Genomic DNA, 24,593 nt, shown 5'->3' with positions numbered 1-24,593 from the left:
TTAATGACCTAGATGGTGGTAAACCGTAGAGATTCTGTTGGTAAACGCCTCGCCAATTAGCATCCGGCGACAGACAATAAGGTCAAAGGAGGTCAACGTGCGATCCTGACCTCCCAACGCTTTGTTTGATCACGCTAAGCCCCACGCCAAGTAATGAGCGTGATAACGGGAAAAAAAAACTGAAAGGGTTATGTGAACATTTTGTGGCCGAGAAAACTACAGCCAGCTTATTGCCTCCGGCGAGAAAATATCAGAAACAAAGCGCGAGCGCCTCATATCGAGAATGAGAAAATATAAAGCCTCACCTCTCGACGTCCCCACATCAATTGCATTATGCTTTCGAAAGTGCAATGTTTGCAAACTCACTTCCTCTGTCAGAGTTCATTGATCACCAGCGCAGAGGAGAAAGTCCTCTTTATCAGAAAGAAATTTTATCACATCGCCAGTAAACAGACTAGGGATGGAAGTAAAAAAGAAGTCCAACAATGTATCAGTGCGCCGGTTGTTGTCAAGACTCAGCACTGGGAAGCCAACTCACAAAGTCTTAAAAGTGAAGTCTTTTATTAAAAGTGAATTGCATTATTGGCTGTACATATTTCCTCATTTCGCTTTCCCTCCTTTAATTATTTTGACAATATCTGTTTGCGAACGAGCCCTAAATAATCTCATTTTTAATGATTTAACAATTTGACGATGACGTTTCCTCCCGTGGAAATGAAAGATGAGGGGCATAAAAGCCAGAGACTGAATTAATTCCAATTCATTTTTCTTTAAGCTTTGTAGCAGCAGTTAAAGTGTATGCAGGGAAAGTTTTGCGGCTGCTTTGTGATCTGCAACAATGAGCATAAGAATACATCGCTACCCTGCAGTGTTTACTCCCTCTGCTGCAACATAGCAAGTCTGAACAGTTTGTGGCCCTGTGTTTATATAACTAAATATATTATTATATTATAAAAATATTTACATATTATTGTATAACATATATATATATATATATATATATATATATATATATATATATATACACACACACATTTATATACATACCTATATATACACACATATATATACACATAACACATATACACACACATATATAAACAGATATACAAATATATACACACATACACATTTACATATAAATATATAAATGCATATATATATACATATGCATTATATATATATACACATACATAGAGAGAGAGAGATGGATGGATGGATGGATGGATGGATGGATGGATGGATGGATGGATGGATGGATGGATGGATGGATGGATGGATGGATGGATGGATGGATGGATGGATGGATGGATAGATAGATAGATAGATAGATAGATAGATAGATAGATAGATAGATAGATAGATAGATAGATAGATAGATAGATAGATAGATAGATAGATAGATAGATAGAACCTTGAGCTCCCAGTTCAGAAAAAATGATTTATAAAACTTAGATTTGAAAACATCCGCAGTAGTTGTTTTCTTGCCGACTTGTACCATCTTTCCTTCCTTTTTACAAAACGCCCACATTGTCATAATAGTGATACACAATGAAATCATCACATTATGTATTAGTATTTATGTATGGATAAGAAATAATAAGAGGTCGACGTTGGGGTAATCAATTTTAAATACACAATGGGTTATTCTTGATGCGTAAAAGTAATGTTTGTGTGTAATTGAATCATTTTGCAAAGGTACAGGAAAGTTAAAATGAAATGTTCTGATAAGAACCCAATGATCCTCCAACGAGGACTTGAGGGGCAAAATGTCCGTCACATACATTTGCTAGGTGACGGAGGGAGTGTCAGTCTACCGCTGGAAATGTGAACCCTTCTGGGCTAAAGTGTGGGAGGGAAAACTCACATTTATCCACAGTGGCGCTCAGCTCTTATAAATCACCATTACTGAGACCAAACACCCTTCCGACACGGTACATTTTTTGAACCGAACCTTATATATGTTTGCAATCAACTGTTCATTAAGCTGCCTTTTGCCCCGGCGCTCGACCGCCTCTTGGGAAACACTGACTAATGTGATTTTTTTTTCTTCACTCTTCTCCCGGTGCAGGTCTGAGGTGCTGACGAAGGTGTATTCTGAGTTGATACTCCCAGTCGGCCACCGTCTGCCGCTTCAGAAAAGGACCGATTTAGCGCCGGCTAATCCCCTTTAACGACTCAATTTTCAGAAGTGTCGCGACATGATCGATATAAGAACGATATTCTACAAGATCAACATTTGCATGTTGGCTAGCTGTGAGTGGAAACAACCTTGTTATGTAAACAACTGCCTGTTACCCCCCCAAAAAACCAACCTAGGTCACAGATGTGACTCCGAAGAGGGGACTCATGCTAGCGCTCCCTGATTATTCCTGCTTTTTCATGATAAACACCTCATTCCCTCACATGAGCCTGAGCCATGAGCAGCTTTTGTCTTCTGGTCTGCAACGGGGGCCGATGAATGCTGCGAAAGACTCGGAAATAAAGGCTAATCCTGATTGTGAAAGGGAAAAAAAAAAGGATTGGACAGTTTTTTTAACCAAAATGAAAAGATTCTCTACATTCTGTATTAACTTCATATATTATTTGTTTGTTTGCTTTCTAGAAGGGGTGATTAAAAACAATCCCAACAGTGTTTTCACCACCTTAAAAATGGATTCATCCATTATCTGTCAATCCCAGCTGTTACTGGATGGGAGGCGGGATTCATCCCGGTCAATTCCAAGGTGACACGTGCACGCAAACCACCGTTCACGCAATCATTCACCCATCTGGCCAATCCAAGGTCTCCTGTTGACCCTCTTTTGGACTGTGGAAGCAAAAGAGAACTTGCAAACTCCAAGCCGGAAGGCCTCCTATCGGACTTCTGTGAGGTGAAACAGCAAACCACCGCGCCTAACGAAAAATAACAGACGAAATAAATGTGACCCACTAAAATAATAAAATCTGCCGACCCTTATCTATCTATTTGTTCTTCTTTTCCTTTCTGCTTTTCCCTTCAGGGGTCGCCACAGCGAATCCACCTCCTCCATCTAAACAAATTCTCTGCATCCTCGTCTCTCACACTAACTAACTTCATCTCCTCTTACAAGACATCCATAAATCTTCTATTTAGTCCTCCTCAAGACTGCCTGCCTGGCAGCTCCAACCCCTGCACACTTACATATACATATATATCCAGTATATTCACGAGCCCTCTTCTGTTCATGACCGAACCATTTCAGTCTGGCTTCTCTGACCTTCTCTCCGAAGGAACAGATACATATATCCTGTATAAAAACAATGCTGGTTTCAGAGAAAACATGCATCAAGTTGACACGCTAAATTGCCAAGGCGAATGAACTGCTCAAAAAGGGAAAACTTGAACGACGCAATGTTACTCCAAGACAATCACACAAACCGTCCACTTAGGAAGCAACACGGATTCATTTGGACATTTGGAGTTTGTTTTTCCACTTTCATTTGGAGTGTGACTCCAAATCCGGACCTCCATGAGTTCATAAATTTGATGCTAATGATCATTTCGGTGTGATTTTGTTGTCGGCACGTTCAATCATGTAAAGAACAAAGTACGTCATCTGAATATTTCATTCTCTCAGATCTAGGATATGTTATTTGAGCGTTCCCTTTATTTTTTGGAGCAGTGTACCGTATTTTCCACACTATAAGGCGCATTGGATTATAAGGCGCACCTTCAATAGATGGCCTGTTTTAAAACTGTTTTCATATATAAGGCGCACTGGATTATAAGGCGCATAGAATAGAAACGACTGTAGTGGCTGGGGTTGCGTTATGTATCCGCTAGTGGCTTCATCTTGTGTCAACAAAACAGTCAGATAAGTCAGTCAAACTTCATTGACAGAATCCAAATCAATGTTCTGACAACTCCGTTCACTCCCAAAACAAGTTAGTGCATTCACAATAAGGTATCGTACGTACCGGAAGCTCTTACCGGTATTTGCGCCGCCTTTGTTGAAAACAATGTTTTTCCAACTCCATTTGTCACAGTTCAAAGGTTTTCATAACACGAAAGCACCGAGAAGGACCGCCTCTAAATTCATCGACTTTCATGTCGCTAGCTAGCGCTGTAGAGACGCTTCTACTTGCTGCTCTCTGTTCAACAACCCACTGTTCAAGTTTGTCTTCCAACTGTGGGCGTTCCGGAAACTCTGTTTAGTCTTCATTGCTGGGCGCGGGTCATTTTGTCGCTTCCTCCACTTCCGTACCATTGATTGGTTAATGTTAAATTCTCTCGCCGCTTCTCTATTCCCGTGTTCTACTGCGTGACCGATCACTTTGAGTTTGAACTCTGCGTCGTAAGTATGTCTTTTGAAAGGTGCCATTTTGGGGTCTTTAAACACACAAGTGGTGGGACTGGAATTCCCTTTTACTGTTTTTTACCCTTTTACTGTTTGCTACTTCGGCGACGCGCCCTGACCACAGTAGCCATAATTAACCAATATCGATCCACGTATAAGGCGCACCGCATTATAAGGCGCACTGTCGGTTTTTGAGAAAATTAAAGGCTTTTAGGTGCGCCTTATAGTGCGGAAAATACAGTACTTTACAGTGGAAAACAATGATAAATATAACCATTTAATTCTTTTTTTTTCCATTTTACATTTTTTTGGCAAGTGAGGCACGACAGGCCGTGCCTCACTTGCCGGGCGCTATAGATACTGAACGAAGGAATCAAATTTATTCAGAAAAGGAGTCGTCTCATGGTTGAGGCATTGCGCCTAAGCTGGATTTGTGTTCCTCAGAATGGATATCAGGCTCCAGATATTGTGCAGATAGAATTGATATTTTTGTTTTGTTTTAGATAATCCTTCGGATAAACATTTGTAGTCCTTTATCATATTTTGCTCGCCTATTTCAGACAATTGTTCTTTGCGGTGATCTAAAGCTGGCTGTACGTGGTATTAGGAAATCTTTTATTCATAATCCGGTTAATTTATGACGTATCGCTGTCGTATGACATCGAAAAAGAAATTTAATTTCAAGTCGAGCTCGACGAAATGGAAAAAAGGTATTTGGCTGATAAATGCGGCCGCCTTAATCCGCTGTGCCGATGCGTCCGATCTGATTTACATGCAACAATTTCTTTGTCTCTGGTTTTTTTTTTGCGCCACGGCCGGACAAATAAATCCTGTCATCGCGAGATATGCAAGCTGGCGTTTCCTGGCCGGGGAGCTGGGAGTTGGACCTCTCCATCTTTTCTGTCAACACGATAAATTTATAATTTCCCTCCTCGTTTGCTCCCTTACACACACACACACACACACACACACACACACACACACAGCTAAACCCCTGCACTTCGACCACTCCCAATTCAAATATTCATTAGAGAGAAAGCTGATTGAGATTGAGTTTGGGTTTTTCTTTTGGCCGTAGGAGGTGTGTGTGTGTGTGTGTGTGTGTGTGTGTGTGTGTGTGTGTGGGCCATTGGGGAGCTGCCAGATGCAGGAGCTATCAGGGCAAAGACCCTCTGTCACTTATCCCCCTTCCATCTTCAGCCCCTTATTGTGTCTGACAACCTGGAAAAGGAAATCAGCCTGCAGTATTTTTAACAGTCAAACCTCTATTAAAAGCCCCGTCTCCTTTCTTAGACGTCTTCCTCCCTCTTTACCACAGAATCTAGATGTGGCATTCATAGTTTACATTTTTAGCCATTTGCAAGAGATGTAAACCCTTGTGTCGGCTGCTATTTGAAACACAAGGTGAGACTTTATATCTTGTCTTCGGGACGAGCTGAGATATCCGTCGGCTGTAAACCACACAGTTACATCGCTGAGAATCCCAGAAGTAATTCCTTCAATCTGACGCGCTGCAGTTTTAAATACACATTTCAAGCCACTGAAAAATAACCACGTCATAAATAATAGAGGCATAAACGTCACGGTCAGGATTATTCAGGTGGCAATTGTGGGGAAAACAAACAAAAAAAAAATCAAAATGTCAAAAGTGAAATGGAAGTGAAAACTGAATATGAATAGCACAGGTTGGGCTATTCGATACAGCAAAGTTGGTTCATAATATGAATTGTATCAATCTATCCATCCATCATTGCATCTATTTGTCCATCCAGTCTGTCTGTCATCCATCCATCCATCAATCTGGCCGTCCAACTTTCTCTCCACCCACTTTATAACCTGGCTGTCTCTCCTTTCTACCCCCATATCTATCTATCATCTATCAATCTATCAATCTATCTATCTTTCTATCAATCTAGCCAACGATCTGTCCATCCATACGTCCACCCACTTACCTACCTAACAACCCGCCAACCTGCCGGTCTATCTTTCTATCTATTACAGCCATCCATCCTTCCATGCTTCCATGCTTCCCCTTATCTACCTACATTAACAGTGAGGGGAGGCAAGAGAGGCCGTGCCTCACTTGCCGATCTCGGAAAGTAAAAAATGTCAAATGAAAAAAAGAATTAAATGGTTACATTAGTCAGTGACTTGCACTATTTTTCATTTTACTTCACCAGTTTTAGATTTTTTTTTTTTTTGTCACATTTACTGTTCAAATAGTGAGAGGAGATGTGCGGTGAGGCTGCGGACTGTTGAGCCTCAACGTAGATTGCACAATGACAGCTGACTGCTGCCATGCTCCATGCTAAAACCGTATTGCGTTCTCTCTGCATGTCACGATTAAAATGTTCAAGCACTTTTACTGCAAGAAGTACTGTACAGTGTTTTTCAGTGTGTGTATCTTGTACTGAGCGATCATAAAACGTCTGCAAAGAGCCACCAAGTGAGGCAGGTAGTCCTCCTGCCTCATGGTAGGGGGCGCTCCTGATTCCAGGACTCGTAAAACTGATTTTGATGAAGTCAGTGCCTCACCAGCCATGAACTTCTCCGCACGTCACTGCTGTCGGACCACCCGCCCGCCCATCCGTCCGTCCGTCCGTCCGTCTGTGTCTGGAAAATCCCCATCACTATTGTAGCACCTTTCAAAATACAGGAGTGCTCTTTGAGCAGAACTTTTGAGTAAGCCTGTATTAAACTATTTGATCTTTTTAATTCTTTTTTAAAGAATATTAAATCTCTCCTCCAATATGAGGCTTTTTGTGGATTAGTGGATTTCTATCCCAGAATATCTTGACCGAAGCAAAGGCAAATACATTTCAATTTGACATTTGAATGATTTCAAGCCCCCTATGAACGTCCGTTTCAAGGTTACGATCCTTGTTTGCTTTAAACATCCAGACGGAGTTTTTAACCGACAAGCCGACGGCCAAGAGGAGCACCGATGTGTCAAGCCTTGCTTGATTATATGGCATTTAAGACATGTTTTGAATGCTCGACTCGGCATCAGTGGATGATACAAACGCTGCGCTTTCACCGTTCGGCCGGGTCGAGGCTCCTTCCCACATTAAATCCTATATTTCTGCCACTTTTTGGTCAGACTAGTCAGCACAGAGCGGCTCGGGGATCACATTTCGCTCTTGAAATACAACAGGAAATCAAAAACGGCGTCATCCTTTGAGAGAGTGTTACTACGTGACCTGAAGAAGAGTCGGATATCCCCCCCGGGGGAATTACAGATTACAGAATTACAGAAATACAGTTATTGCAGATTTGGTCTCGTGATTTTCGAGCGTTAAGAAAGTGGCGTTTGAAAAAGAGACGGGTGATTCTGCTGTAAGCAAAGCAGGAGGAAGGTGTTGACATGTTGGTGCTTGCCTGTAATTTCGCTCACGTTAATAGACTGTAACCGATATTTACCGCAAATGTGGCGCCCTGCAGCAGATCCTCCGCTATCCACTCAAACCTACCGCTTCAAGTCTCTTTAATAGCCATTACATTGATATACCTTTTTATAGAAAAGGATATTCAACCCGTTTGGCCGGCGACAGGAGGTAAAAATTGGAAAACTGAGCCAGAATGGAGCAAAGCGCATGAATCTTGGCAGCACATTTATTGAAAAGGTACATCTGGGCAGGAGGTTAAGAGTGTATTATTCCAATCTCTGAAGGTCAAGCTGCCGTTTACTTTAACAAAGGACAAGAAATCATGCCCAATATTTGATTTATACATAGATTGTATGCTTATTTAGTTCAGGGTGGCAACTATTTTATTGTGTTTCAAGTAAAAAAAAGGGAAGGTTGAGGCACCAAAGCAAGAATGGGACTCGGAAATGTACATATGTTGTTGATATTTACATTAAATTCAGCTTGATGTACGTACAGCGTTAAAAATATACACATAACTTACATCAATTTCTCCAAAATATAACAAACACATGACACGGGGGTAAAAGTCACAAAACCACAAGTTTCTTTCACGTTTTGTAACAGCAGGTATTTTGTGTGAAACAAGAACGTGAAAGAGTTCAAGTGATATTTCTTTGGATAAACCTTTTGTGTTTCCTCTGCTATTGTCAACTTAATTGGGTAATTCTTTGTAACCATTGTCAATAAACCAATTCCCGTGTATCGCAGCTGTGCACTTCACTTTCACCCAACCTCTTTACAATTCCAAATATCTTACAGTAGAATCCCCCTCGCTGAGGTCTCACCTACCAAACAAACAAAGATAATGGATCCGGACCAAATTACTGGAGACAACAGAGTGGTTTCGTCCGAGTTTTCTGCAAGTTTAGAGAAGTTCATCCGCTCATTCATTCGTTCATCGTTATCACAGGGTCTCTCTCACACACTCTCTCACACACACCCGTGGGTGGTTTCGGGTCTCCGTTGAACCCGACGGGTGTTTTTGAATGATGAAAAATCCAAACTTGCTTCGAGGCAGCGGCGCTAAACACTGCGTCAATCCCTCTCGACTAGAGACATCAACTATCGGATCAAATGAGAAGAGCGGTATGTCGTCACTATCGTTTCTATTGAACATATAATCATAAATAATAAGCCTTTCAACAACACGTGCGGATGCAACAGCATCAACCAAAGCAGTCACACTTGCCCCAACTTAGCTTACGGGTCTGTCGTGCAGGTCAGTTTAACAATTTTCCAAGCACGGACTTATTAAAATACATCTCATCATCAACTGTCATCGGAATTATCGCACCGTCGCCCACAGCAGGATTCCACCGCGGAATTTCTGCAAAGTGCTTTCTTTATCAATCTCCTATTGAGATACGGAAATGATAAGAATGATATCGATCCCTGTGTCCCTCCGTACATCCATCCATCCACCTGTGACCACATTTTTTTGCTTAATACATGAAAAATATGATACTATAAAGAATAAATACATACATACATGAGAAATTAAATGTAAATCTGTGTACAGTCGAGGTCGTGCAAACAATACTATACAGTATTGGCAGGCGGTGATTCTCATGGCCTTTTTTGTTTATAACCCAAAGCACATTCAACTATTTCCTTTGTCACAGCAAACAATAAATTTTCAAGATAGGACGTCAGTCGCTAAAGTCTCTTTTGTGCGCTTGCTTTCATTGTGTCGAACCATGAAAATATCATGAGCATTTGCATAAACATATTGTTTTCGGGCAGATTTGCAAGATCTGTGGGCTCGGAAATGAAAAGAAAAAAAAAAAAAAAAACAGTAAGTGAAAAGAGAAAGCTCCAAAAAAACAAGCGGTGAACTTCCTGACCCATTTTTACGGCAAATCCAGCGTAGCTGACGTCGTCTGATTAACAGCAGGCGCCAAATACCAGACCGAATTAGTCCAGAACAGTCGCTGCAATCATGCACTCCTGCGACTCCGCCTGTTTCCGTGGAAGAATTATTGCAGCGTGATAAATCAAGAATTAACGACAAAGCCGGGCATCTTTATTAACTCCTTGAATGAGCGGCTTTGTAACACCTATTAATTGCATGTTTTAGCAAACGGAGCGGCACTGCCCATTTTTAAATTAAAACGCACAGAAGACCAGTTTACGGGATGTGATTTAACATCACGCAACCTTTCAAGTCTTCGAGTGAGGAAAGAGGCTTCTCCGTTTTCTTTTATTCACGTTTTGATTCTACCACTAACTGTAAGTAAATCTACCCCCAAAAAAGTCTGCTTTAAATTCATGTCTTTGTTAAATTGCACATATATCGGCAGATTAATATTCATGTAAATATAAATAAAAAACTGTCAATTACAGGACTGTCTCAGAAAATTAGAATATTGTGATGTGGTTCTTTATCTTCTGTAATGCAAGTACAAAACCAAAAATGTCGTCCATTCTGGATTTGTTACAAATCAACTGAAATATTGCAAGCCTTTTATTGTTTTAACATCCTGATTATGTCTTACATCTTAAGAAAACTCAAAAATCCTATTTCAAAATATTAGAATATCATGAAAAAAAATTGCACATATATTGGCAGGTTGATATTCATGTAAATACAAATAAAAATGCTGTCAGTTAGATACCTTTCTGGAACCATTTTAATCCCATCAACAGGAGGATTAATGGTTGATCCCAACTGACCAAACCAGGTACAGTAGAACCTCAGTTTTGGAATTACAGTGATCACTCACTATATCGCGGTTTACTTTTTACGGTTTCGCTACTTCCTAGATTTGCATGGTGCATTGTGTTCTGCATTCTGATTGGCTAAAAAGTCACTCCGCTTCTTCTCTACCTGTGCGTCAATAACGTTGCAGTTTAATATGTACACGTACGTAAAACAGCTTGGCAAATTTACATGACGTACCTGCAAATTCTATTGCAATTTCGAGTTTCTCTAAAACCCGTAATGTTGACAAAACCCTCTGGAGCGACAAGAGGGCACAAAAGGCAGCGGAAGATGCTATCTATGGCAGATGAAGTTAAACTTCTGGACATGCTAAGGGAAGGTAAAAGCTATGCGGCTGTAGGTCGGCATTACGGAATGAATGAATCTTCCGTTCGTTCCGTAAAGAAGGAAGAAAAAAACATAAGGACCACAGCAGCGATGTATAATAGAGTATCTAATTGTATAATAATTGTAAAAAAATAATAAGGGTTTCTACTTCACGGATTTTGCCTATCACGGGTTCTTTTTGGAACGTAACCCCTGAGAAAAACAAGGGTTTACTGTACATTTCTTTTTTGACTATGTTCGCAAACCAAATCCAATTTCCCATTGAAATCAATGTAAATCCCTTTAGTGTTGCAGTGGTGATGGACAGGACGACAGATGAGGTTAGACAGGAGCCTCCATGGACCATGAGGTTTGCAGATGACATTGTGATCTGCAGTGAGAGCAGAGAACAGGTAGAGGAACATCTCGAGAGGTGGAGGTATGATCTGGAAAGGAGAGGGATGAAGGTTAGTCGCAGCAAGACAGAATATATGTGTGTGAATGAGAAGAACGCTGAGGATACAGGGAGTGGAGATCAAGAAGGTGGAGGAGTTCAGGTACTTGGGGTCAACAGTCCAGAGTGAAGGAGAGTGTGGAGAAGAGGTGAAGATCAAGCAGGTTGGAATGGGTGGAGAAAAGTGTCAGATAGAAGAAAATCAGACAGAGAGAAAGGAAAGGTGGAGGAGACACCGGTGAGATGATCTGCAAACACTGACGACGACAAAGATGCTGAGGTTCTCTTTGGGAGCGACCAGGATGGAGAGGATCAGGAATGAGTCCATCAGAAGGACGGCACATGGTAGATGTTTTGGAGAGAAGGTCAGAGATGGTTGGGTCATGGACGGAGGAGAGAGAGGGAATATATCGGTAGACGGATGCTGGAATTGGAGGATATGAAGGTTGTTGGTGTGAGAGGAGGATCCAGAGAAGAGGTTGAGATGGAGAAGGTGGATTTGCTGGGAGGCCCCTGAAGGGAAACGCCCAAAGGAGAAGAAGAAATCAATGTAAATCCCATCGATCCATTCTCCAAAACAACATATTATAGCATTTTAAATGTTTTTATGGCTTTAATTTTGGCAAAAATACAGAAAGGAATTAGACGTCCTATATCTTCTTGCCAGCACTTGTACTCGGTGTTCTCCTCTCTAAAGCAGCCTGCATAAGTAAAGCCTTCCCTCATATGTGGCCGCCACTAACGCTATCTCTAGCAAGTTGTCTTCAATTAATCCAAACTAACAACTTTACGACTTCTTCTAAGACTTGAGAGCTTTGCTTCGATAATATAGTTGTTCCTTTAGCCGTCTTTAGCGCATCCTTGCTCTTCATGATCGCACAGAAGGTGGAGTTCTGCACAGAAGCCGTATGCTGGAGCTCTGAGGCGAGATCTTTAACACTGATCTCACGTTTAGCTATTATTTCCCTCTTCAGATTGAATATTGTTGTAAAAACCACTATCACTACCACTTTTTACCGTTTGGGAGCTACGATGAGGGATATTTTTCGGAAAAAAAGCACACCAGAAATCATTATAACAGGAGAACACAACAATGAACAATGTAAACAATGCACACGGCTGTCGCTATGACGACACAACACGGAAAGCCCACGGGTGTGTTTGTTTGTGCGTTTCAAAATTTGATCAATAACACGTCGGCCGATACGTTTGTGATCGGGGGTGTTCGTCGGCCGAGGTTCCTGCAAACATAGGAATACGTGATGCTCTTCACTAAAATGATTGCAGTTTAGTTTTTACATTTAAATAAAACCTTTTGTCCCTGAACACAAACACTTTTTTACCCGCAGTATACAACCGGCCATTAAAAATAAAAGCATTACATATTTTAAAGGGTCACAACTCATAAAGCGCTTTTATAGCTTGCAGTTTTAAAGTGCAAGCACATTCTCACACACTCACACACACACACACACACACACTGATGATGACAGAGCTGCAATGCAAATCGCTAACCAAGCCAAAGGGTAAATTCAGGGTTCGGTGTCTTGCCCGAGGACGCCGACATGCAGACGGAGCAGGAATTCAGCCGCCAACCTTTGGATTGGATCCACGCCCGCTCTCTCTGAATGATCCCGGCCAGATAGAGACGTGAAACCGTGCACGGATTTTGCGTCTCCGATAAAGCGACCGCGAGTTTTTGGATTGTGGTCGACGATCAGCTGTCATTCTCCAACCATATGACTTCAACTGCCCGGACCTGCAGATTTGTGCTGTACAACATTCAGAAAATCAGACCCTTCCTGACCCAACAGTCGGCACAGCTGTTGGTTCAGGCCATGTTCATCTCCCGCCTGGACGACTGCGATTCCCTCCTCGCTGGACGACCTGCTCGTGCAATAAAACCACTGCAGATGGTTCAGAATGCTGCAGCACGGTTGGTATTCACTCAACCCAAAAGGGCTCATGTTACACCTCTGATCGTCCAGTAGCTGCCAGGATCAAGCACAAGATCCTGACCCTGGCCTTCAAAACCACCTCAGGAACAGGTCCAGCATATCTGAACCAAATGATAAGACCTTATGTTCCTCTAATACAAACCTACTAGCAGTACCTTCTGCTCGCTCTAAGCGATCTCAGGCAAAACTGTTCTCAGTTCTACTACCTCAGTGGTGGAACAAACTTCCGGAAGCAACAAGACCAGCATCATCTCTCTCAACCTTCAAGAAACAGGTGAAAACTTTTCTCTTTCAGGACTTTTTACTGCGCTGATGCCCCAGATCAGGTTAGCCAGCAAGTTAGGCTATGCAGTGTGTGTGTGTGTGTGTGTCTCTGTCCAAAAAAAAAAAAAAACTTCACTAACCCAATCTTACTGTTCTGTATATTTCCTGTGCATCTTGTATTTGCAAGTGTATTTGCAGTCCTTATGTCCTCTATTGTAAGTCGCTTTGGATAAAAGCGTCTGCCAAATGTAATGTAATGTAATGTAATGTAATGTAATGTAATGCAATGTAATGCAATGTAATGCAATGTAATGGTCACGAAGAGTCGAACACAGAAGCAGGATCTTCTGTCTGACCGCTGCACCACCGGCTTCCAAAGCTAACTAATGCTGCAAAATATGGGGAAAAACTTTGACGCTGGGATTTGATTAAGAATAAGAACAACTTTATTTATCCCGAAGGAAATTGTTGTGCCAGAGTTTCAAGTAAAACATAACAATAATAGTAGGAAGGAGGGAGAATAAGAAATACAAATCAAATATAAAGTGTCAAAGTTAAGGCTATAAAGTGTTTTAAGGTCTCAAAGGTCTTGGTTGTCGCATCCAGATCTTTAGATGTCACAACATTTCCGTCACAATAAGGCGAGTTAAAACGTTTTATGTTAAAGTAAATACATTAGTGTGGCGGAAGTTGACATTCGAGGTCATTTTTGTCTTAATTCATTTTCACTGCCGATGATTACTATCTTATCGGTGTCGCTAAATGTTAGAAACAACGACTAAAACCCGGTTATACGTGATTATTTAACTACGTAACAACAATATGACAACAAGCGACAGTCCTGTGGAGTTCAGATAGAAATATATCCATATAGAAATGCACATGTAATATTTACTATTCTATACCAGATGTCCTGGTATATCAGGGGATGATGTGTATTTACACCTGTTGTGTGATAAATAATTCTTTCAGTAAAGCTCGCGGCTCCAGGCCATTAAAAATACAGCGAGCGAAGATACAAACGACACAACAACCTCCGCCGTTGTTCCTTCCACCCGGCAGCCGGTGAACAAGTGAACGCTCATTTATCCTCACCTCTCCGCCAAACTCACTCCACTTGCTTTTAACAACCGCTGAGGTTCCCTGAGATGTAAAGGTCACTTTAATTTATTCGCAATGTCTACAGACGCCGGAGAGGAAGTTTTCTGTTTAAACAAAGCATCCAACTTGATGAATCATCGCCCGTGAAAGAAACGCACGACGACGAATCCGATACCGGCCCGCTCATCGGCGACTGGACGGTGTGATGGATAAATTCCTCGCATTCTCACACGGAGCGGCGAAAAAGTGGAATCGTTTCGAGGCGGCACCTGTCACACCGCAGTTTAAAAGAATAAAATAAAATAAAACAGGAATGTAGACGCGTAAAATAGATGGATTGTGACGACGGGATGATTTAGATAATTGTAGTAGACCGATGATGTAAAACTACATTCTGCAGTCATGACCGAACTCCATGTTTCATTTGCAATAAATTTAAGGAAGGTAAAAGAGATTAATATTTATTCATCCAATGTCATTTCATTTCACCATATGCATATATATATATATATATATATTGTTGAAATATTCTTTTTTTTTTTTTTTTTTTTACAAAACTCCATGTCTCTTATTCTCTCTTTACTTGCAAATGAGGAAGATAAACATTTTCAATACACATCTATGTGTAATTTTTAATGCTTTTTGTTATTTCTAGGTGATATTTGAGCTTTTTAACAGATTTCCCCTGGCTTTCGTATAATTCGTGAGCTAATTATAAGCTTGTCCTTTAAACTCATCTAACAATTTTGCAGCGCCACATATTTATTTTTTTTGTTTAAATCTGCTCATTCCCATTTAAATTCACGAGTTAAATCCATTTTCTAGGTTCTTTTCAAAGGTTTTCCAGCTCAATTACTGGCCTGTAGGTTCCTGTACATCTTTTGACCTCTCATCCTTCAGCGCAGTGGATTTGAAAACAGGTCCGCGTTATGATGCATGATATCATACCTCTAAACCAACATTTATTGTTCCACAGCGACTTCTAAGTGCCTGGTTGAGATTCAACCAATATATTCCGCTTATTTTCCTCCTCTCAGGGACTGTTTACCAGCATGGAACCACAGACAGAGCAAACATTATCTGTAAATATCATTTGTGCTGCAAACAGAAACCAGAACGAATCCGGTGGCGAAAGCGTGCGGATTCTGAGCCGATATGGGGAAATACGTTTTTATGTTAAATCTCAGAGTCTATGGCGTAATAAAAAATGAATCCTTAACGCACACACTTATGTGATCTCATGCAAAAGCTCCGCAATTAATTCTTTTGATAAATGATTTAAAACTTGCAGAGTTGGCTGTGGCACTGAGGAACATCATAAAGAAGTGTCTCCTATAGTTTGACCTCCCTGTTTGACAGCAGAAGCAAACACGGCAAACTATAACTGGAACAAGAATTTAAAGATATCCTCTCACAATAGCAGAAAGGTGAAAAGCCTTACAACCTTAAAAAGGAGTATAATTGGTAATTTGTTTACATCGGTACGCGATATATTAAGGTGAAATAGCGGGCGCGTCTCTACATTTTTTTATTTTTTTTCCAGCCGTGACGTAACGCCTTTCCGGATTGAAGCCTTATTTGCCTCCAGAAAAAATAAAAAAATAAAATAAATCTTCATCGGTTTCAGGGAGAGAAAATAGCTGGCAGGTAGGAAAAGAGGAGACATTAACATCTAAACCGTTTATTTATACTTCAACCGGGATAAAAACCAGAAAGGATTCCGGTCCCATTTCCGACTTTGCGGGGAAGCTGCATTTAGACCCTTGTGGTAAAAAGGACAGTGTGAAGGTGGTCTTCAGAAGGCTTATTAGAAAGCTGCCATACACCTCTGGAGCCTTTAAGATATCTCGGATCAAACGCCTCTGCCTTTCATGCTTTATACGGCGGTAAAAAGACTCTCCCTCTGTCCCCTCTTCGTTCTGTTCCACATCATTAGTCTCCAGCACCTTCAAGGGAAGGTAATGAGGGAAATGCATGTATTTTACATGGGGATCCGGTTCTGTATCTGCACCCGACCTGTGCCGGGCCTTCGGGGTCAGAACGCTCTGTGAAATCTGGATCCTTCCAGGGAAAAAAATACGCTTCCTGCTCCCCGGCTGCAAAAACGCATCCTCGGTCGCGTGGCAGGTCATGATGGTAACCAAACAGCGCGAGAAAACATGGCGGCGGCGAGAGACGGGAGAAGGAGACGCCGGAAAGATAATTATGTATTAATTTTTCTTCACAAATTTTTGGTCTTCAGGGTTGCAGGGTCGAGGATAAAGAGTCACAGCTTCTGTCATTGGCGCCTGATATCCTGTTTACACATTTTAATTTCAAATACACCCAATTTAAAGGTGGATTCAAAAATCATCTGTAGGGTCATTTTTTTTATTTATCTATTTATTTTTATTTTATTTTATTTTTTTGGTGGATGCAGTTTGACAAAAGCAAAGTCGAGGGAACTGCAATAGATTGGGGGGAATGATAGTTTATGTGTTATTAATCTCTCATTTTCAGATAATTAAGAGCAATTTCACAATAACTTCATATTGATTCTGAGTGTTTGGTCAACAGATTTTAAGGAAAATCTTGCCAGATTGTTTTATTTTTGTGTTACTTGCTTTTTTTAATGGATTATTAAGTTTTTCACAGCAAACTGTGGTATCTTTTATGCCAATTAATGGAAATTTCTTGCAAATTCTAGATGGTTTAAATTCTGATTCCGGTGTTGGTGTGACATTTTGGTATATTTCTGAAAATATCACCCCATTATCCCAAAAATGTCCATTCACACTGCCATAAGGGGTAAAGGTTGATAATAGTAATAAAACATATTTATATGACTATTCGTATTGTAGATTTGACATGATTTTGTTTTAAATTTCGTGAAATTCACTGAAAATAGTCTCAGGACCTGCAGCAGAACCCCCTCTGAGCTCTCTCTCTCTCCATTGGGCAAAAAAATGCAATTAAATCCCATAACGGACAAACTACGACATGCAAAAGTGTTTTTTGCAGACAACACAAGCACATCGGCAGGTTTGATCGATCGGCGATCGGCTCACCTCGGCGAATGATGTCACCAACCTGGTATTTAAACACTTTAAAACACGCGCGCTTGCAAAGACGACGTCTGAGGTTGAATTTGCAGGACTTTTCCTGCTGGAAGACGAGGCAACATTTAATGAGCTAAAGTCGGGATGCTTTCTATTAACTGCAGTCTGTGGTTAATTAATCAGACGGCTCCCTCATCCTCTTTAGAGATGCACATGCGTGGCTCACACACACACACACACACACACACAAACAAATAACTGGCTTCCTCACCCTGAACCACTTATTGGTTCATAAATGTGTGTGAGCCTTGAAGTTGTTCTCCGATGATGAAACCCGGTCCAGCGTCCAGGGCGACGACACGGCGGCACAATATTTTTAGAAGGATCCATCGGCAAAATACATAAATCAGACTATTGAAGATACTTCACGACGTCCTAATATCTCATAAAAGAATCTGCTGAGATGGCGTTTGATTGATTAAACCAATGTTTAAAAAAAAAAAAATGCAGCGGTCATATTTGAAATTTGAAAAAAATGCAAACAAACCAGATATATATGGCAGGATACGTATGGACACTTTAGTGGACACACTGGATGTGAAAGCTAAGTGGGAACTGGAATCTAATGCCTTGATTGCTGATGGAGAATGTGAGAGTTCTTGGTTGCCCCGGCAAAAATGTTTAAGCAGCCCAACATGGAGGGAGTTCAGCTGGAAGTTAAGAATAAGGTGTTTTAAAACTCCCTTGATAATAGCTTCTTATGATAATAACTGTTCTCCCCTGTGTTGGAGGGGCTGTGGCATAACGGGGGACTTTTCCCACATTTTTTGGGACTGCCCTAAACTGATGAAACTCTGGGAAGAGGTAAAAAAAAACAAATAAGTGAGATTTTAAAATTAAACAGACCAATTGTTCTTATGGGTACAGCATCAACAAGCGATTTAAGGAAAAACCAGGTGTTTTCGCTTAGAGTTCTTCTATTAATTGCACATAAAATGATTAATTGCACATAAAATGACAGACCTATATCTTGACAAATGGGCATCCATCAAAAAATATTTGGAGAGTTGAAGATATTATCTCTATTTGACTGAGCTAGATGTTTTTTTTTTTTTATCTTTTGCTTGCTAGTGAGGAAATAAGTGACCTATAAAGAATATTGCATAATGTGTATCTTGTCATGAGGTTTTGTAAGAATGTGTGTGACTCTGTCAAGGAACCTGTTCTAATAAATGTTCAAAAAATGCAAACAAACAAACAAACAAACAAACAACCGGCGTCGTCGGATAAGTTTCGGCAGACCCGGCCTCCCCCTTCCACGGTGCCAGCCGGTATCTGTCTCCAAAGGTGAGGAGCAGTGTCAACAATGTGCCAGGCGGTGATAAAAGGTGAGACAATAGTCCTAAAGCTAACAGAGACTCTCCCAAATGGCTGCTGCTACGGTGGTTTATGCAGAGGCACAAAGCGGAAACAGGGAGGACGTGCCGGGAAAGACAATAACGCCTTTCTCTCTCAAACTTTAGTCCAAGAAAAGCTGTTGTTCATCCCGGTGAGGAAGGGTCACTTCAACCTGTGAGAAGCAACTGGGACGAATCGAAAGGGAGGATTTTGAAGCGCGTGCCGATGGAGATTTTATTTCATTTGATTTTTTTTTTCTATTGTAATAAATTAGCTGATGTTCCAACTTCATTTAAATGTTGTCATTAGAAAAGTAAGAGTGCAAGAGTGTTGGAAACTAAGTGACACCTGAGGAATGTCAGACGTGATCTTAGCAAAATATATATAACAATTCCACATCATCCTCTTTTTCTTTCAGCGTCTCCCTTCAGGGTCTCCACAATGAATCCACCTTCTCCATCGAACCCGATTCTCTGGATCCTCCTCTCTCACCGCCTCCATCCATCTCCTCCTTGGTCTTCCTCTAGACCTCCAGCATCCGTCTACTGATATATTCCCTCTCCCTCCTCTGTCCATGACACAACCATCTCTGACCTTCTCTCCAAAACATCTACCATGTGCTGTTCCTCTGATGGACTCGTTCCTGATCCTCTCCATCCTGGTCGCTCCCAAGGAGAACCTCAGCATCTTCATCTCTACAACCTCCGGCTCTGCCTCCTGTCTTTTGTTCATTGTCGGTGTTTGCAGATCATCTCACCAGTGTCTCCTCCACCTTTCCTTTCTTTCTGGCTGATGATCTTCTATCTGATACTTTTCTCCACCCATTCCAACCTGCTTGAACTTGCTCTTCACCTCTTCTCCACACTCTCCTACGCTCTGGACTGTTGACCCCAAGTACCTGAACTCCTCCAACCTTCTTGATCTCCACTCCTTGTAGCCACCCGAGTTCTTCTCATTCACACACATACATTCTGTCTTGCTGTGACTGATCTTCATCCATCTCCTTTCCAGATCATACCTCCACCTCTCTAGATGTTCCTCCACCCGTTCTCTGCTCTCACTACAGATCACAATGTCATCTGCAAACCTCATGGTCCATGGAGGTTCCTGTCTAACTTCATCTGTCATCCTGTCCATCACCACTGCAACACTGAAGGGATTTACATTGATTTCAACGGGAAAATTGATTTGGTTCACGAACATTTCGGTCAAAGAAGAAATGTAATTCCTAAACTGGTAAATTGGGATTAACCATTAATTCTCCTGTTGATGTGATTAAACTCTAATATCCCAAACCTACAGGACTGTCTCAGAAAATTAGAATATTGTGATAAAGTTCTTTATCTTCTGTAATGCAATTAAAAAACAAAAATTACTTTTTCATGATATTCTAATATTTTGAGATAAGAATTTTTGAGTTTTCTTAAGATGTAAGACATAATCAGGATATTAAAACAATAAAAGGCTTGCAATATTTCAGTTGATTTGTAACGAATCCAGAATGTATGACATTTTTGTTTTTGTAATTGCATTACAGAAGATAAAGAACTTTATCACAATATTCTAATTTTTTGAGACAGTCCTGTCACTGACAGATTTTTATTTATATTGACATGAATATCATTCTCCCAATATATGTGCAATTTAACAAAAACATGAATTCAAAGCAGACTTTTTTGGCGTTGATTTATTTACGGTTAGTGGTAGAATCAAAACCTGAACAAAAGAAATCGGAGGAGCTTCTTTCCTCATTCAAAGACTTGGAAGGTTGGTTGAGGTTAAACTCCTGAAGACGACAACTAACAACCACACCAGGTCACCATCACTTGAAAGGTGCATGTTGCTTTTCTCTGATGACCTTTTTTTTCCATGCGATCACAAACCTATTCTTTTTAAAACATCATTTAGTTGCAGCTTCAGACAGCCGTCCTTTGCTTCTGGTTTAGGAGCTGCTGATGTCATTCATTCATTCATTCATTCATTCATTCATTCATTCATTCATTCATTCATTCATTCATTCATTCATTCTTTCAGGGTCTCTGATGAAACTATTACATGTTATTGCTGCTGCCGGGGAAACCAGAAACATGGAAACTCCACGTATAAACCAGGAACCTTCTCGCTGTGAAGCGAAAGATATGATAAACTTAATGATTCCCATAGGGGAAATGCCTTTGTCACAGCAGCGTAACAGTTATAATGTAAAAAAAAAGGAAATAAATATGAATAGGAAAGCAGAAGACAGGATATAGCAAGACAAAAAAAAAAAAGAAATCCACAAATAAATAGACAGCAGATAAATAGACAAGACGACAACAACATCAGGGAGGACAATGGGCAACGTCAAGGAACAGCGAGGGTGAAAACTACACAACTAGAAGTAAACAATATAAATAGAACGGCCAAAGAAAGGCAATGAATAAAATAAATAAGAAAAAGCGGCAGGATGTGTGCAGGCTGGGACAAACAAGAGGAGACAGCAGAGTTTGGACGCGACGTGAACGGTGAGGGGGTGAGATTGGGAAGCGCGAGCCGCTTCGCCATCACGCCGCTGCTTAGAACACGTCAACAACATGATAGCTTATGCTAACATCAAGATAAAGCAACATTTAGTCTCGAGCTGGAAAGAAACAGACGGTCATCGTGCGAATGGACGCCAAAGGAGAATTTGAGAGAATGCACTTTGAGCCATGTGAAATTATGAAAATGAAAACTAAAGCAAAACGTGGAAGGGGGAAAAAATGTATTGCAAGAAAATGCAAAGCATATTTAATAAAACGCAAAGAATACTGCAAGTAAAAGCATCATGTTTTGTTTTTCTTGGGGTTGTTTTGCAAGGAAAATGCAAAAGGATGGAGGGTGAGACGTGGCTGGTGAAGGAAGCGTTGCTGCGATGGAATTTAAAGAAATGTAAACGGTGGTTCAGTAGTTAGCGCCTTAGCTTCACGTCTCCACCGTCCACCTCGGGGGTCCCCAAATTTTTTTCTGCGAGGGCCGAATAACTTTTCCCCTCTCTGACGGGGGGCCGGGCCAGTTTGGCAGAAAAAAAAGTTACGATCGCAGAGGCGTCTAAATGTAAACATTTATTGTTTTCCAAAAAGACACGCATAACCAAAAACTAACACTTTCTGGGATCTTGACAGAAAAAAAAAAAAAAAAAAAAAAAACAGAAAATAAATAATAACATTATTAATGAATGATGTCTTTGTCTCATCTCTTGACAGATGAAGCAGAGTTTTTTTTTTTTTAATTCAACAAAAAAAAAATTGTTTGTCCATTGCAGGTTAAATCCCCTGCATTCTGGATCTATTTTTCTCTTTCGCCATCATTCCATGTTATTTAACAGGGGTGTGTACAGGATTTTTTTTTTTGTGAAGGAGGGGTTTCGGATAAGATACAGACGGCAGAAGGGTGGAGTAGAATATTACGTTCTATGCATGTACAAATTACAATTACGTGACCAGAATAAAAAAAAAAAATCATAATGCATCTCTGCTATTGTTCAGGGGCCGGGAAAAATATGGAGGCGGGCCGAATCCGGCCCCCGGCCCGTAGTTTGGGGACCACTGGTAGCCTCTACATGGTTCCTCCAGGTCCTTCAGTCCAAAAAAAAGGAAAAATTGGAGACACTAAAGCACACATATGTTTGAATGAGAGCAAATTGTAATTTTTCTCTATAATACATGTGAATGTGTGATGGTTTGTTGCCATGAGAAGTGAGAATGAGAGGGTCAGCGGTTGCATGTGTGTGTGTGTGTGTCTGTGTGTGTGTGTGTGTGTGTGTGTGGGGCCCTGCCATACACTTTTTCTCGCTAAGTGACAGCTGGAATAGACTCCTGCAACCCCGCCTGCAGGAGGGAGAGTGGATGTCATAGCAAAGTAGTACCAATTTTGTTATTTCTTTGAATGAGCCCCGACAGTTGGAGCAGTTAAAGCAGTGTTTGCGGTGGAAAGTCATCCTTCATCCTTGCATGAACATGAGCGGCGCAGAAGCAGCACGCCGTCCCCGCACACAGACCCGCACAAAGAGCTTTTACTGCAACCGAGGACCAAGAAAACGAAAGCAGATCTTAAAAAAAAAAAAAGATGAAAAGAAAAAAACATGGCGATGTAGGAGAGGGGGGAAAAAAGAAAGGTAGCCTTTCCAGGAGATGGTTTTCCCCCCTGGAGGGCGAAGTGAGCGGCTCTGTCAGCCCGGTAACTGCAATCACGGAACCCCGCGCAGCTCAGCACGACTCCCGCCTGTTCATTACCAGCCCGGAGCCCGGAGCCCGGAGCTGATCTGGATCCGATCTGGATCTGATCTGGATCTGATGAAGCCGCCCCGAGGTGAGACCGCAGGCTTACCTTCAGCTCGCACGGTGAACGGGGAATCTCCGGGTCGCCTGGTTGAGAACTGGCCCCCGAGAGAGGTCATTAGAAAGCAGAGGCTGAAGAAGCCGATCCCCGCCACAAAGATCCTGCGGGAGAAGGACCAGGAGGATGAGGACGAGGCAAATTGACAAGGGAGAGCGACTTTTGAGAGGGAAAAAGACAAACGAGGACGGGAATGTTGGGGAAATGACGCGTCGGACCAAGTGGGGGGTCGTTTCCCAGCGCAGGGAGTGCAAGAGAGTGCACGTCCACTCCATCAAGTTCCTCTGGAGTCTCGGTTGGTTGTGAGGTTTTATAAAACACGGAGAGGATTTTTCCAAAGTTCACATTGAACCGATGAGCGCGCAGGAAGAGCGTGTTTCCAATCACCCGTGACATGGATCCCACGGCAAGACCCAAAATACAAGCGCTCACTTCCAGCTGGACGGTCGTTGTTTGTGTCTAAAGCCCACATACTTTTCAACAATTACACTCCAGGTGTGTGTGTGTGTGTGTGTGTGTGTGTGTGTGTGTGTGTGTGTGTGTGCAAAACCTATGCACAAAACTTAGAGCTAACCTCGCTCCTGCGCTACCGATTCATTTATTTCTTCTTCTGCAAAGCAAGTGTTCACCGCGCACGGATTGTCACACTTCCAGCAGCTCGATTTGTTTCTTAAAATGGTTTTAATGTCGGTCACGCCGTTGCTTTTGCGTGCGTGTTCCTCCGAGTGCCACCAGGGCTTTCCGGCTGTATCCGCTCAAAAAGCTGCAACGATCAGGACTTGGAATCGATCGGGATCAATGAGTAAGTATCGGCACCGCAGCGATCATCCCGCTCCGTGCGTGTGAAGTCGTCGTGGGATGCAAAACTTCCCCTGATCCCGCATCCACCCGCACAGCCACGACAAGCTGTGCGGGATCCACGGCCACCCAGCAGCAGATCCAACGACTCCACCACGCACTTCTCATCATAAAGTCTTTGCATTCATACTGTTTGGGCCGATTTGATTTTTAAATTTTTACTTTATCCTTATTTATTATATATTTTTTTTCTAATATCACCTTAGAAAGGGAGGAAATGGATTCTTACCTGAACGGTTTTGAAGTGAGAAAGCATCTCCTCATCATAACGGATAGGTCGCTGCTGCTTCCAGTCATTTTCCACACGCACAGAACCCGCCGTGTCCGCTCAGCATGGCGCAGGTCGGTGTCACGGACGCGATTAAACCCATAACTTTCCGTGGATGTGATG

The 24,593-nt window shown here is 41.6% G+C and overlaps 1 protein-coding gene across 1 annotated transcript in view; it reads right to left on the bottom strand.

The window, feature by feature from the left end:
• mgat5b (alpha-1,6-mannosylglycoprotein 6-beta-N-acetylglucosaminyltransferase B) overlaps window positions 1-24,593 on the bottom strand; it is a 111,885-nt gene extending 87,292 nt beyond the window's left edge. Inside the window, exons 1-2 of the mRNA XM_086154236.1 lie at window positions 24,432-24,593; window positions 23,336-23,448 (exon numbers count right to left, since the gene is read on the bottom strand). Coding sequence (XP_086010362.1) covers window positions 23,336-23,448; window positions 24,432-24,499 — 181 coding nt within the window. The 5' untranslated portion in view covers window positions 24,500-24,593. The remainder of the gene's footprint in view (window positions 1-23,335; window positions 23,449-24,431) is intronic.

The sequence above is a fragment of the Fistularia commersonii genome, chromosome 10 (genome assembly GCF_037954325.1).
Source record: "Fistularia commersonii isolate RoL2024-O1a breed Wild chromosome 10, RoL_Fcom_v1.0, whole genome shotgun sequence".
NCBI classification, from domain to species: Eukaryota; Metazoa; Chordata; class Actinopteri; order Syngnathiformes; family Fistulariidae; genus Fistularia; species Fistularia commersonii.
Note: the sequence above shows the minus strand (reverse complement) of the source record. Positions and strands in the feature narration are given on the sequence as shown.